The 15,507-nt window shown below is 37.8% G+C and overlaps 1 protein-coding gene across 1 annotated transcript in view; it reads left to right on the top strand.

Annotated features, from left to right (window-relative positions):
* Positions 1–15,507, top strand: part of LOC117339459 (probable JmjC domain-containing histone demethylation protein 2C) — a 182,220-nt gene that overhangs the window by 59,964 nt on the left and 106,749 nt on the right. The window contains 1 exon segment of the mRNA XM_033901044.1: positions 11,663–11,869. Within this exon segment, the coding sequence (XP_033756935.1) occupies positions 11,663–11,869 (207 nt within the window).

Genomic DNA, 15,507 nt, shown 5'->3' with positions numbered 1-15,507 from the left:
AGCCTTTAGGTATTACTGGTGTGGATTTATGGAGACAGGGGCTTGACAGAGATGGTGTCCAATCTCCCTTCCAGGAATGTCGAGTGATGGACATTAGCTTACTGTCTCCCAGCAGACAGTCGGGACCCATCAATCTACAGCCCAAGTCCATAGCTTGTTGCTTTTGTGCTTCTTCAATGAGGAGGGGAGCCCTGACACTTTATGGGCCAGATTGATGCCTTTAAATGACTACATGCATTATTCATTGCGCTATCATTTGACTTGTAAATACCGTTCTTGGTTATCTCGTCAAGAGGTTGCTACGAATTTAAACGCTTAAACCCGACTCAAAAATGAACATTTAGGTTCTAAAAAACATTGATATTCCCTAAACTAAAGCATTGATGGGTCTGTTTTATGGATTTATGCGTGGTGTTCTGGCAGTTTTTCTGTCAGTGATGTAAAGTGCAATATTCTTTTCAAAACATTCTCTGCTCAGTTCAGATTGACAGGCAGGGGGGTCTTAATGGGAGACATCTTCATGAAATTTCAAAGAAACTGTTTTTTGTAGGGTTTTTTCTGCCACTAATAAAATATGATAAAGCCTAGGTCACATGTGTTACAAAACGCAACTTAACATATTCTGAATGGTATTTACAAGTTAAAGTAATCTAGATTATGATAGGGCCAATGATGAATGTATGTATATATGTTCTAGTCAGGTGACTGGCACAGAAAGTAATTAAAGTATATTACTCAAGTACATTCAACTACATTCAAAAATTTTGCTTGTGTTATGGTAGCATTTGAACATGTTCAAAATATAGATTATCACTTACACTCTCCCAAGGTTTTCACAAATTATTTGGAAGTTAAACTGTAGTAAACTACAGCAATAATTATGTTTAAGTATGTTAAAGTACGTTGAATTACGCTGAAGTAGGTTGTTATTCTAGGTGTCTTAAAGTACGTTATATTATGCTGAAGTAAGTTATTTTTAAATATGTTAAGCCACGCTATTTCACTCATGTGTGTGACCTAGGTTTGAGACAGTAAGGTAAAAAAAAAAAAAAAAAAAAAGCGGGGGGGGGGGGGGGGGGGGGGTTGAAAAATAAAACAAAAAAAGTCTTATTTGGTTAAAATTGAATTCCTTGTATGTTGGAAAATATCAGAAAAACTCATTAATTATAGATGAACATTAAGTTGGCTGGTTGTATAACCATCGTCAACACAGTCTTCAGTATTATAAATGGCAATTCCCAGCAGTCTACCGGTAACCAAGTTAGTTTTAAGGCATGCTTTTTTAAAATAAAAAGTCAATTCTCTACAAAATTAGTCCTTTCGATACCAGTTTTGCTGTACAGATAACTAAGTTAAGATTCAAGCACAACATTTTGTAAGACATCTATTGACCTCGAGTATATTTGATTGTCTGAAGACCCAGACAACACTGAAGACATACCAGACACAACGTTTTGTTGAGAGTTGTATAGGAACCCTTAGAACACAAGCTCTCGACAGTCAGCAGGATTCTCGTCTAGGAGTGGGAATTTATATCCCGGTTGTATTGTCCTTTCAAACAGACATTTTAGTCCGGCATGGGTTCCTATTGGCGTTCAGGTCTTGTTCAACTCTTAGCACTGGAAGATGTGATGAATTATTCAAACATACCTGAACACAGAACCCGACAACTTGCATGTTAGAGCGATGTTCTCTAAATTTCATTGTGATTATCTTTTCGAATGATTCACCTTTCAATGAAACTCGGGCATTCAAACTGTCCACGTACACTTGTTCTTCGTTAAGAGTTACAACTGTCATGTTCAGACGTTTTGGACCAGGAAGAAACTGAAATCTAGGGAAATCGGTTATCCAAGACCTAGACTGGATATATCAATATACAGAGCATCCAGTTGACCCTTGATTTTTAGCAATTTCAGAAGACAAATCACTATTTCTGGGATGTATGAAGGGTCAAAACACAATGTCAAATAGACCATTCCTTCAAACCCAAGAGTCAGATCTCATTTTGGGGAGTCAAGAATATACTTTCGAGGGTCTACTAGATGCCCTGATTATGGTTTTGATACTGAAACCAGCATAGCTGGTTTTAACATCATCTGATTAAATTCGAAGGTCACAAATTTATTAAAAGTTCTTAAAAAACACTTAATGTTGATTTTAACTTGAGTTTATGTTGATAAAAACAATAGAATTAATCAGATATTGTAATTCTAAACCTTCCTGGTCCCTCATTTAATTAATTTTCTAGTGTTGGTGCACAGATTGATATGTGCTATGCCTGCAGTTCTGGAAGTATTGAAGCACTGATTGATGAGCCTGCAATACCCCTATGATTGAGTGAATCGCCTCCTGTGTAGGAAATATCAAGTGTTACATAATCTTTCTCGTGAGAATACTCCCCTTGCATTGTCTGTGATATAGGGAACAATGGATATTGTTTATTTGATCAAACTTACAGATCTTTTTTTGTGATTTTCTAAAACATTATATTACAAGAATTTATCATTATTTACAGATGATATCTGTCAATTTGATATGATAAAATCCAGTTAAAAACTGGAAATGATATTGAATTGTCCGACGTCTGACTGTCTCAGTGACATGGCGTTAAGAATACTTTAAATTTAAATGTACTTAAAGCTAAAATTTCACCATTCTTTTACTAATACTCACCAAATGTGCTACACATAAAAAGCAGTGTTATTGTATTTTGATATCAGAAATTGTATCACATTATATACCAAGTTATGGCCCTTTGTTAATTTTTCAGTCTCCTATATTTTGTCGTGCATTAATTACAACATTTGTTCTCTTGTCTATCCGTCCTGTCCTTAATCTAGGTCATTCATACTCGTAACAAATATATACAATAAAATCTAGATGATACACATGAAATTCCCTAATGGTATTGTTTCACCCTCAGGGTACACTCAATATTGTATTACTCCACCTGACTGTTGGAGAAATTTAACCATATAGCACAGTGTTCATTTACCTAAACCTATGTCATGTTTACATCCTGTCGGAACAGGAACAAGTCATTTATTTTCGGTTCACCGATATTCGCCCTCTGGTCATACAAGTGGAAAGCGATCAAACAAGGATATAGCCGAGATCGTTTGTTGTCTATTTCTTATGGTTTGAGGGTGAAAATATAATTTCACCGTTTGAATTGCTAGCAATTTCTTACAGTCAGGATTAAAGGACTGCAATACAACTTAATATCGACCTGAGAAGTTGCTAACTCAGCATTCAACCAGCTATTGTTGCGTGATACAATTCGCTTTCAGCAATAAATGACAAGTCGTTCGTGGAGTGTTTTGACAGTTCCTGGGGTTGTTCGGAAATAAGAGATTTTCTTGTTCGGCTTGATGGGTCAAAGAACCTTTGGCGAGTGGTGAATAGTCACAGAAAATAGTGGTGTGTTGTCCTTTGTATTCAAATCCCCAATAAGGTCAGGCTATAATTAATTTTATTGGGATGGAGTCTTGTGGGGAGATTTGACAATAGAAATGGGAGGACCATGATCATAATGGTCACTTGTCTGGGGTCAAATACAAGCAAAGGCATGTTGGAAAAATGACAATTTTTTAAATGAAAAGAAAAGATTTTAATTAGATGTTGCTGTGAAGCTGTCATTTTCATGTGTTATTTTTGTGAGTTATTTGTAGAAAGTCTGCCACAGAGATAGGAGCTGTCCGATGTGTCTGGTCACAACAGGGTGGCTACCCAAATTGTACTGAAGGTCACGCACATCAAATGTGTCATAAACTCCACAAAGCCCCGGCCTTACCATTATATATGTCTGGTCAGGGGTAACACCACTCTACTTAGTCATTCTACAGCCGTTTACAGGATTGAGGTCAGAGCGGGTATTGTAAACACAGGGTGGTTGATATAGCTCTAATGACACCACTCAAATCAGGGCTTTAGTGTACACACATAAAGTGGCCCTAGTCAAGATTTAATTCACAGGTCCCTAAACACGTTTCTTCCTTTTAAACGTTTTGTAAGTCACTCGTTGGAACTGTATATAAAGAGGAAGGTCAAAGGGACAAGGTCGATATCTCTCGGGTAATGGAATGGAACACCTTTTCATTTCATTCCAAGTTAATTACAGAGCATTGTATACCTGCATACTAATCACACGAAATGAATTTTATGATTAATCATAATTACAGAGCATTGTATTCATGCGCACTAATCACACAAAAGGAATTTTATAATTAATCATATCTGTGAAATGTTGATCTCCAGCTTCTGTCCTTCTCTTCTTGTCCTTCCAATTATATCTATAGCGCTTCCCAGTTAACATCTCCATGGATACCATACCAGTGTCATGGTCACAGCATAGTGCTTCCCTATAAACATCTCCATGGGATACCATACCAGTGTCAAGGTCACAGCATAGGGCTTCCCAATAAACATCTCCATGGGATACCATACCAGTGTCAAGGTCACAGCATAGGGCTTCCCAATAAACATCTCCATGGGATACCATACCAGTGTCAAGGTCACAGCATAGGGCTTCCCAATAAACATCTCCATGGGATACCATGCCAGTGTCAAGGTCACAGCATAGGGCTTCCCAATAAACATCTCCATGGGATACCATACCAGTGTCAAGGTCACAGCATTGCCAATCATTTTATCATCTCCAATCTTCTTTTGGCATGCAAGTTCATTTTACTTGGTAAACTGGGTGTAGCGCTACTCAACACTCAACAACATTCTGCTTTGATGTTTATTTTCATTATTTGGCAAAGTGTGACTTATTTGCCGTAAAATAATTTATTTTATTTCTATATGTGAAGGTTAGTTTATTTTAGTTCTATATGTGAAGGTTGGTTTATTCTGCCTGCAAATTCCAGTAGATTTGATTTCATTCAACATCTCTTCCAGCAATTGCCTATAGACTGACACATATTAACTACATTTAACTGTTGAACCTCCAGTAGAATTACCCTTTGTTGTACCCCTCCAGTAGAATTACCCTGTGTTGTATCCCTTCAGTAGAATTACCCTGTGTTGTACCCCTCCAGTAGAATTACCGTGTGTTTACCCCTCCAGTAGAATTACCCTGTGTTGTACCCCTCCTGTAGAATTACCCTATGTTGTACCCCTCCAGTAGAATTACCCTGTGTTGTACCCCTCCAGTAGAATTACCCTGTGTTGTACCCCTCCAGTAAAATTACCCTGTGTTGTACCCCTCCTGTAGAATTACCCTGTGTTGGACCCCTCCAGTAGAATTACCCTGTGTTGTACCCCTCCTGTAGAATTACCCTGTGTTGGACCCCTCCTGTAGAATTACCCTATGTTGTACCCATCCAGTAGAATTACCCTGTGTTGGACCCCTCCAGTAGAAATTACCCTGTGTTGTGCCCCTCCAGAATATGTGATAAGAGCTCGTCACAGTTATAGCCCTACCATTAATATTTACCTGGTAAAGATAAACACTGACACTTCATTGTTACCACCTTTATAGCTGTGTTTAAACACTGTGTATTTACACTGAAATATTGAATCAGCTTCTCTCCTATACAATGTAGGTCATGCATGGCTGCAATGCTATGTACTTCAACTTTTAGGCTATAATTGTTGTAAGCTACTTGAATGTGGAATTAAAATGCGGTCTATATAGAGAAAAAATGTGTCGCATAAAGAGCGAAGAGTCAGAAAATAAATATGACCTAGGTTGTTTACAAGTTGTATGTTTCATTGGTTATGAGAAATTGTATGGTGGGCGTGACTTAAGTAGCTGTCAGCTGTGCTGGCCTAGTTACACAAGCTTTAAATAAAAAGGTTCCATACAGGCAGACTTACAACTAATACCACTCCCTCGGTTGGTATGACGCATGCTGCGTCTGCATTTGATATAATCATGCTATTGCTGCACTTCAGAGATGTGGTTTAGCTCTATTCAATTCTGGAACGTCACTGGAGAACCTGTGTGGTCTTTGAGAAATGACAAAACACTCAACCGGTTACACATACAAACTCCTCTGTGATGTTTTTTAGGATAAATCCTTTGCTGGTTCAGCTGTGTTATTTTATCCACAGTATTGTTTTAACATGTATTTGTGAATAAATATGACACTGCCATGCTATACCTGTTCTTGTCTCCTGTTCACCCTGCTACAAACTGAGAATTACTCAGGTTGAGGCTCTATTGTCAATGTTTCCTGTTAAACTTCATGGCACTCTGTCTTTAATCAGTGTGCAGAATTGAAATATGATGTCATGTTCTCTTTGTTATTCAAATAATTTATAACAAGATTAGAGAACATTTTGAGATGACAGAAAGTTGTAGTAAGGGTTTCAGTGACGCTAGAGGTGAGAATATTTTGAGGTGATAGAAAGTCATTGTAGGGCGTTCAGTGATGGCATAAGTTCGGAATGTTTTCAGGTGATAGAAACAGTAGATAGAAAGCCATTGTAAGGGTTTCGGTGACAACTACAGGCTGACTTGATTCAGTGACAACTACACACTAACTTGAGTAGGCCATGTCTGGAGATGTAGTCATTACAGTATCTCTTTTGAAATTTAATAAGACCTTAGTCTTACAGGTTCGTATCACATTTTATTGTTGGAATCAATATTGAATAAAAGATCTCCAGGGTAGCTTTGTGCTTTATGTAACTCTACATAAAGCTGCCGTGACATCAAACAAGTTTCCACAAAGGCAAGTATTTTTATTACTGCAGGTGGAAGTGTTACTGCACATGTTCTTTGTTAGGCCGAGCCGCCTTAGCCCCAGTAGGCCTCTACCCAAGAACCTTGTGGGGCTGAAACTTGAATCCCTGAATTTGACATAGTAGCAGAGGTCAAACCACATGGTAGCTCACTTTTACCTTTAACATGGTGGCAGAATGTATTTAACAAGGTGTATCAGACACATATAAACATAACTAATTCTGATCTGGTAATGTTCTGCTTGTCTGATCCACATTTAAACTTAATCTGTTGTACAGGTGGATAATATTGGAATTATGAAATATATATGACTTGGATTTAGTACTTGTAAATGTATGTACACAACTATTTGTGTCTGCTGATCAATAATGGAAACACATGGCTGTGTTGTGTATTACAGTAGCTCTGTATGATAGACAGGGAGGTTGGAGTTGTGGTATCACAAACCATCACTATAGATCATAACAAGGTGTGGGCTGTAGTTCAATAATATCAACAATGTTTTGTTTCAGGACAGTCACATTACATATTTGATTTGTTCAAGTCTAAGTACACCCACTGCATGTCTACTGTTACAGTATTGATGAGGTGGATGGTACATTTCAGTACAGTTATATTTGTATAGATTGGCTGTAGGTAGAAAGCTTGGTTAGAGATTAGATGAACCACGCACCAATACATTATTTATATTGCACTCACTAGTCCCAGGCTTTCCAACCAAATTGATCAGCTGAGTGTTGACTTTTTATCAATCTTGCCATCACATGCTTTGAAGGAGATCAAATTGTTGTGAGATATTTTTAGTCTAGGTCATTTGAAGGACATCAACAGGGAACACCAGACTCACTTAGGGGGCTGTCTCAAAGCACTTCAGACGAGGGTTGGTAATGGAGACATAGGGGGCTGTCTCAAAGCACTTCGGTTGAGGATTGGTAATGGAGACATAGGGGCTGTCTCAAAGCACTTCAGTCAAGGGTTGGTAATGGAGACATAGGGGCTGTCTCAAAGCACTTCAGACGAGGGTTGGTAATGGAGACATAGGGGACTGTCTCAAAGCACTTCAGTTGAGGATTGTTAATGGAGACATAGGGGCTGTCTCAAAGCACTTCAGTCCAGGGTTGGTAATGGAGACTAAGGGGGCTGTCTCAAAGCACTTCAGTCCAGTGTTGGTAATGGAGACTAAGGGGGCTGTCTCAAAGCACTTCAGTCCAGGGTTGGTAATGGAGACTTAGGGGGCTGTCTCAAAGCACTTCAGACGAGGGTTGGTAATGGAGACATAGGGGGCTGTCTCAAAGCACTTCGGTTGAGGATTGGTAATGGAGACATAGGGGCTGTCTCAAAGCACTTCAGTCAAGGGTTGGTAATGGAGACTAAGGGGGCTGTCTCAAAGCACTTCAGTCCAGTGTTGGTAATGGAGACTAAGGGTGCTATCTCAAAGCACTTCAGTCCAGGGTTGGTAATGGAGACATAGGGGACTGTCTCAAAGCACTTCAGTTGAGGATTGTTAATGGAGACATAGGGGCTGTCTCAAAGCACTTCAGTCCAGGGTTGGTAATGGAGACTAAGGGGGCTGTCTCAAAGCACTTCAGTCCAGGGTTGGTAATGGAGACATAGGGGCTGTCTCAAAGCACTTCAGACGAGGGTTGGTAATGGAGACATAGAGGACTGTCTCAAAGCACTTCAGTTGAGGATTGTTAATGGAGACATAGGGGCTATCTCAAAGCACTTCAGTCCAGGGTTGGTAATGGAGACTAAGGGGGCTGTCTCAAAGCACTTCAGTCCAGTGTTGGTAATGGAGACTTAAAGGGGGCTGTCTCAAAGCACTTCAGTCCAGGGTTGGTAATGGAGACTTAGGGGGCTGTCTCAAAGCACTTCAGTCCAGTGTTGGTAATGGAGACTTAAAGGGGGCTGTCTCAAAGCACTTCAGTATTAATGGGGCTCTGACATGTCAGTTTAGATATTATTGTAAGGCTTAGTGATGCATCAATGTCGGAGGTGACATGCTAGGTTGAAGTTTTGTTAGCTGACATAGTTTTGTAGTAGATAAGAAATGTCTTCCTACCTGTGTACTAGTAGCTCCTGCTGATACCACATTCCTCAGATCATAAAAGTTTGTAAACAAAAGAAATATGTTTGTTGTTCAGCAAAAACTTAACAGTTCTGATATTTATTTTGTTAAGCAAAAACTGAACAATTGTTATTTTTATAGAGCTGTTATGAAAAGTACAAACTAACATATCACTTTCTTTTGTAGGATATCTCCACTCAATCTACAGTGCACATGTGAATCTACTTTTAGGCCATTGACATGACCTTCAATGAAGTAGATCTCGAGATGTTTCAGTATTGTTCTGTAATACAAGTTTTTAGAGGAAACAGACACTTAAAAGTTCCGTAGTTAATTCCCTTCAGAGTTGGTCAATTTGGGTTTCAGTTGATTTTCTTTTGACAACTTCTTCTTCAGAACCATAGAGCTTAGTGTCATTTTTTTTTCTCTTAGTAGCTGAAAGTGCTTTTCTGTTGTCTTGATATTCGTATATGAAACGACTTTTGACATCACATGGGTAAAATGTGCTATCAAAGAGCATTTTCCTACAACCAGGGAAACATTTCAGGATGCCAATTTATTTTTGGCAGTCAGAATAGCAAAATATATGTGAAATATTATTCCAACTCAAATAAACCTGGTTTTATCCAAGGTATTACTTGATAACCACGTGAAACACAATCGTTGTGATCCCAGTTAGCGTAATGCCTACAATGTTTGATGTTATGTAGCTACCTGTTTATCTCTAGCCATTTCTATTTGGCTTATTGTTCAAACATGTATTTTTTCAGCAAAAAACAAAAACACAAAAATTATACCAATAATTTTCTAGCTAGTGATAGTTCAAACTCTGATTGTTTATAATTGTTAAGTCCGAACATGTCAAATCAAAGGACGAGTAAGACTTTCTTATTTTTTGCAAACTCCATTTAAATCTAGCAGGGCTCAACAGACATGTTTAGGGTAGAAGGTAGTGTAACTTGCGTGTCACATACCAAACATGTACTGTTTTGGGGCCTAACAATGGCTTCTCAGCTTCTGCTTCACAATAATGATAATAATTATCATAAAATGAAAATTTAAGTTGAATGATAAATTAACATTGAATTAAAAAATATACCACCATTTTACCCATTTATAAAATATGCCATTGTTCAGGCCGTCATTAAATATTGGTTGTACATTGGATATGGCAGCTTCAAGCTTGAATTATTGACTCGGAGAGTTTATTTTCTAAAGCATAATTTCATATATTTAAAACAATTCATCAATATTTATTTAGTTTTGTTTAGACTGACCGAAGGTTAACCATGTAGGCTAATGTAGGAATCATCAGATGATGCTGTTTTCATTTTTGTTTTATTAGTCAAGTAACTATGATTTTATACAAATGTTGGTAGATTTCATGAATGAGTTTATATATATCAATATTTTACCCACTTGAGTCCAGAGATCTAATTATTCTGCTGATGATGCAACAGTATCAGAGCATCTGGCCTAAACTGAAGAGACTCTGGTGCTACATCAAAGTCCAAGGGCACAACACTACCTTCTACTTCTTTACAATTAATCCATGCCTAGCTACTATCAGTAATTTCAAGTTTATTTGGATTCAAAGGCATTGCTTTTGGAGATGAGATTTATAACTGAAGACAAATCATACAAAAAGTTGAGGAGTATTAACTTGCAGATATGTTTCGTCCTGTTAACAGTTACAAATTGGCAGTACCTCTTAGCTAAAAATGTGTTTTACTGAAAAATTAAAATATGAGAATCATCCCTGTGAGAAAATATTGCAATGTTTTCTTGATTCAAGATGACAAAGACTTCAGGTTGAAGTAACACTGTTACTATTTCCTATATCAATAAAGTATGTCAATGACAATCTCGTGTATACTGTAGGAATAAATGTTTCCCATTTCTGTATGGCATATGGATGACACTATTCGTATCAGCAGAAACAGTTGGTTTTTGATGAGAAAATAGCCTCTTGTGTATATTTTATCAGTTTCATCAGCCATTTTCCTCAGCATGGCAAATCCAATTAAATCCTGAAAGATTGTAAGTAAACACACAATCAGGAAGCAGTATCTGACACTGTGCCGCCATCTGTTTTTTTAACAAAAATATTCGTGTATATTTACCTCACACTGGGAGTCTCACTACGCCATGCTAACTTATAAGCTGTTAATGGTGGGATGGAATTCAAAAGGGATAACAAACATTTAAAAAAAGAACAGTATAGATATTACAGGCCTAGTAAATGTTTCTTCTAACATTTATGGCCCCAAAAAGTCCTGAAGATGCATGGGGTCACACTGTTGTTGTTTAACTGTTAATGGGACATTGACGTGTGGTTTAACTGTAATTGGGTCACTGAAGTGTTGTTTGACTGTAATTGGGTCACTGAAGTGTTGTTTAACTGTAATTGGGTCACTGAAGTGTTGTTTGACTGTAATTGGGTCACTGTTGTTGTTTAACTGTTAATGGGACATTGACGTGTGGTTTAACTGTAATTGGGTCACTGAAGTGTTGTTTAACTGTAATTGGGTCACTGAAGTGTTGTTTAACTGTAATTGGGTCACTGAAGTGTTGTTTAACTGTAATTGGGTCACTGTTGTTGTTTAACTGTAATTGGGTCACTGAAGTGTTGTTTAACTGTAATTGGGTCACTGAAGTGTTGTTTAACTGTAATTAGGTCACTTGTTGTTTAACTGTAATTGGGTCACTGTGTTGTTGTTTAACTGTAAATGGTTCAATGTGTTGTTGTTTTACTGTAATTGGGTCACTGTGTTGTTGTTTAACTAAATGGTTCAATGTGTTGTTGTTTTACTGTAATTGGGTCACTGTTGTTGTTAAAATGTAAATGGGTCACTGTTGTTGTTTAAATGAATAACAGTGGTGTATTTGTGTTACAGGATGGTGATGATAATAAGGCCCAGACACTACGCCGCTTCCCTGAGACTGGCCTAGCCATAAAGGCGTGGCAGGACTACCAGGACGGTCAGAAGATCTTGCTGACCACGCCCTCGGTTCTGGTGGGGTACCGTGTGGAGGTGTATCGGGCGGAGGGAACCACCCAGTGGTATACTGCTGTTATACAGTCCTATAATCATACTTCCAAGGTGAGTTGTCACGGGCAACAGCAGAAAATTTAATTATCCCTTATAGGATCTACCTTTCAGTCAATGTGTTGGCTTGTCCTCAGCTTATTGCATACATATTACTTAACTCCCAGATTTAGTGTTAATACATTACAGTTGTGTTTTGTACCTTTTATACACTGTTATTGCCCTTTGTTCATTTTACAAAGGATTATGTATATATACATATCTTGTATACCACTCATGATTGCGTATCTTTGAAAGCAAGGACTTTATGTGATTGCAAACTGTTGCATAATGATATTGAGGCTTGAGCCCTTAGGTTCTTTACTTTGTCCTAATATATCTATTTCCTATAATCTATCGTCTACCATTGCCTGATTTTGTATCCAACTATCTCCTGGAATGACAAAGTGTCACATAATGAAATTGACTATTATGCACTACAGCATGCAGAGTAATGGGCTTTTCTTTATTTTTCAAATAAAATTTTTTTGGGGAAGTTGAGAGAAAATGGATTGGTTGCAATAGATCAGCGTCACTTTCAGTAATATGTGGGTCATTATCGAGGAAGCCCAGCAAGCCTCCTGACAGCTTAAATCCATGCAATATTCCATCTTACTTGAGTGAAGTCTCATCACAAACATTACTGGTTGCCAAATTTGTTACGGATATTCTGGAGAAATCATAGCGATTTCTAGCCACAACCTCCAAGAATCTATTTTTCTGGCCAATAATGTATGTACCAGCACAGCGGTTTTAAAGAAACATGCTGTTTTCAAGGACACAGATTCATCATACCAGAAACAAATTAACCCAAAGATCAATGCTGCAGACTTTATATTTGCATTTTTCCTGGAGTTGCCAAGACAACCAAACATGTAATGCATAGTGATGGGGGATTTAATTCCTATTTGCAACATAACTTGTTGGAGGCAGGATTGGTTGATGGGCTAAATTGACAATCACAGAAGCCGACCGAGTTACATTACTGGCCGGTAGAGAATATTGGTTGTCACCTGTTTTGCTTTGATCATTGCTTCTGAGTTCCCTACATTAGATTCCAAACAAATCTTTTTTGTGTATGTTTAAAAGACATATTATCACTAAAGGTATGATAAAATGCAACTTTTAATTTTTTTCGCTCACCAGGACAAAGTCCAGGGAGCTATTGCTATATCATGTTGTTGGTGGCATTGGTGGCATTGGTGGCATTGACGTCTGTAGATGGCTAGTTTAAAGTTTTTATAGAACAGTGTTGTGTCGATACTAATGAGGATACAGTTTAGGCATTTTGCCCATGTGTCAATTGTGACAAGACCTTTCCATTTCTGCTGCATTTGCTGACCTTGACCATGACCTTTGACCTGCTTTTTAAAACATTTCTACAGTTCATTAACAATACAATGTGTTCCTTGGTAGAAGACCTATCGGTACTACATTTGCAGACTTGCTGGTCTTGCCTGTGACCTTTGACCTACTTTGAAAAAAATATCTGACCCACTCTGAGTTAACATTGCCTTCAGACAAATCTTGTTTCTGCAAACTGTGAAGTAATGTGTTATCTAGGATGTTTTCAGTGGAATTCTTTAACTATCATTTTCTTATCTCTCAAAATTTCAAATAAACCATTATAGCAATGCCTCTTCCTTGAATGGTTAGAACGAATAGATTGTGTTGTTGACTGAAAGATTTGCCATAGATAGGAAAATATTGAAAGCTTTATCTTCATTTTCTTCTACTTTCGTTCGTGAACACATAAAACATATTGCTTCACAAACATTGCTGACTTTGCATATTTCGTCTGTATGTACTTGAAATCAAAGAAAGGTGAAGGTCACAGTAAAACAAGGAAGATATAGACTAACAGTTTAAGTGGAGGAGATTGGAAATATTTTGTATTTATCATTTCTTCACAGATTGGCATCTACCACTTCAACGAAGTGTTTTCCAGATTTATTTTATCAGGGCTCATTATGTCTGTTGCTGCAAACATAATGGTTGTTAGTATAACCTTGATGCTTGTGTCAAGGTCACCATAGAAAGGTCAGGGTTAGTCATGTACAGACTGTTGATCCTATGATAATGTCAGAACATATGTTATAGGTGTAACTTGTTTAAATTTCAACAATATTTACAGCTCAGCGTAGTTTTGATTACAGGATAGGGAACAGTTGGTTTCTGTTCCTGTTACAGACATATTGACTAAATCATATATGTAGAAATCCTCTGTAGCAAAGTATGTGTAGTCTACATGTTAAATGGTTCTTGATTCCTACTCAAGGATCTTGACAATGGTCACTAAACTTGGCGTCTGGAGACATAGGGCAAGCTCAATAATGAATCAAGAGGAATTCCAAAATATAAATGCATCACGAAGGAAGTCAAGCTCAATAATGAATCAAGAGGAGTTCCAAAAAAAAATGCATCACGAAGGAAGTCAGGCTCAATAATGAATCAAGAGGAGTTCCAAAATATAAATGCATCACGAAGGAAGTCAAGCTCAATAATGAATCAAGAGGAGTTCCAAATATAAATGCATCACGAAGGAAGTCAAGCTCAATAATGAATCAAGAGGAATTCCAAAATATAAATGCATCACGAAGGAAGTCAAGCTCAATAATGAATCAAGAGGAATTCCAAAATATAAATGCATCACGAAGGAAGTCGTTTGGACAAAAATAGCAACCTCTTTAGAAAAGTCATTAATGTATTCCTGTCAACTGTAACTGTAAATATATATATAATTTTTGAGACTCATGAATGTCTTCATGGCTGTGAGCTGTGAATCGTGCTGTTACACTTAAAAATACTACATTATATGAACACAACTTTCTGTCACTAGTTTCGGCGACCACTAGGGCTACTGCAGATGATGCAATGATACATATTACACTCTACTTAACATTCTACATCTCTTATTATTTTATGTCCTTATGTAGTAATTGGTACATATTATTGTTCTTGTCATATCTCACTACTTACATACAGCTGCCAGGTTTTGCTTTTAAGTACTTCTTTAGATGGTGGAATGCTGTATACTGAATAATATACCTTTATGAACAGAGTTACAAACTTCATTTTGATAAGCTTCACCAACGGTTAAATTACAGATTTATTGAAAATGTCTAGTTTAGAATGTTAGACTAAGAAGACAGTTTCCATGTTTGACTGATGAAGCAGTCTCCATGTTTGATTGAGGAGGCAGTCTCCATGTTTGACTGAGGAAGCAGTCTCCATGTTTGACAGAGGAGGCAGTCTCCATGTTTGATTGAGGAGACAGTTTCCATGTTTGACTGATGAAGCAGTCTCCATGTTTGATTGAGGAGGCAGTCTCCATGTTTGACTGAGGAAGCAGTCTCCATGTTTGATTGAGGAGACTGTCGCCATGTTTGACTGAGGAAGCAGTCTCCATGTTTCACTGAGGAGACAGTCTACAAGTTTGACTGAGGAGACAGTCTCCATGTTTGACTGCCTGAGGAAGCAGTCTCCATGTTTGACTGATGAAGCAGTCTCCATGTTTGATTGAGGAGACTTGTCGCCATGTTTGACTGAGGAAGCAGTCTCCATGTTTCACTGAGGAGACAGTCTACAAGTTTGACTGAGGAGACAGTCTCCATGTTTGACTGAGGAAGCAGTCTCCATGTTTGACTGATGAA

This window comes from Pecten maximus, chromosome 12, assembly GCF_902652985.1.
Source record: "Pecten maximus chromosome 12, xPecMax1.1, whole genome shotgun sequence".
Classification (NCBI taxonomy): Eukaryota; Metazoa; Mollusca; class Bivalvia; order Pectinida; family Pectinidae; genus Pecten; species Pecten maximus.
The sequence above is the reverse complement of the archived record's forward strand: the minus strand, read 5'-3'. Positions and strand labels throughout refer to the sequence as shown.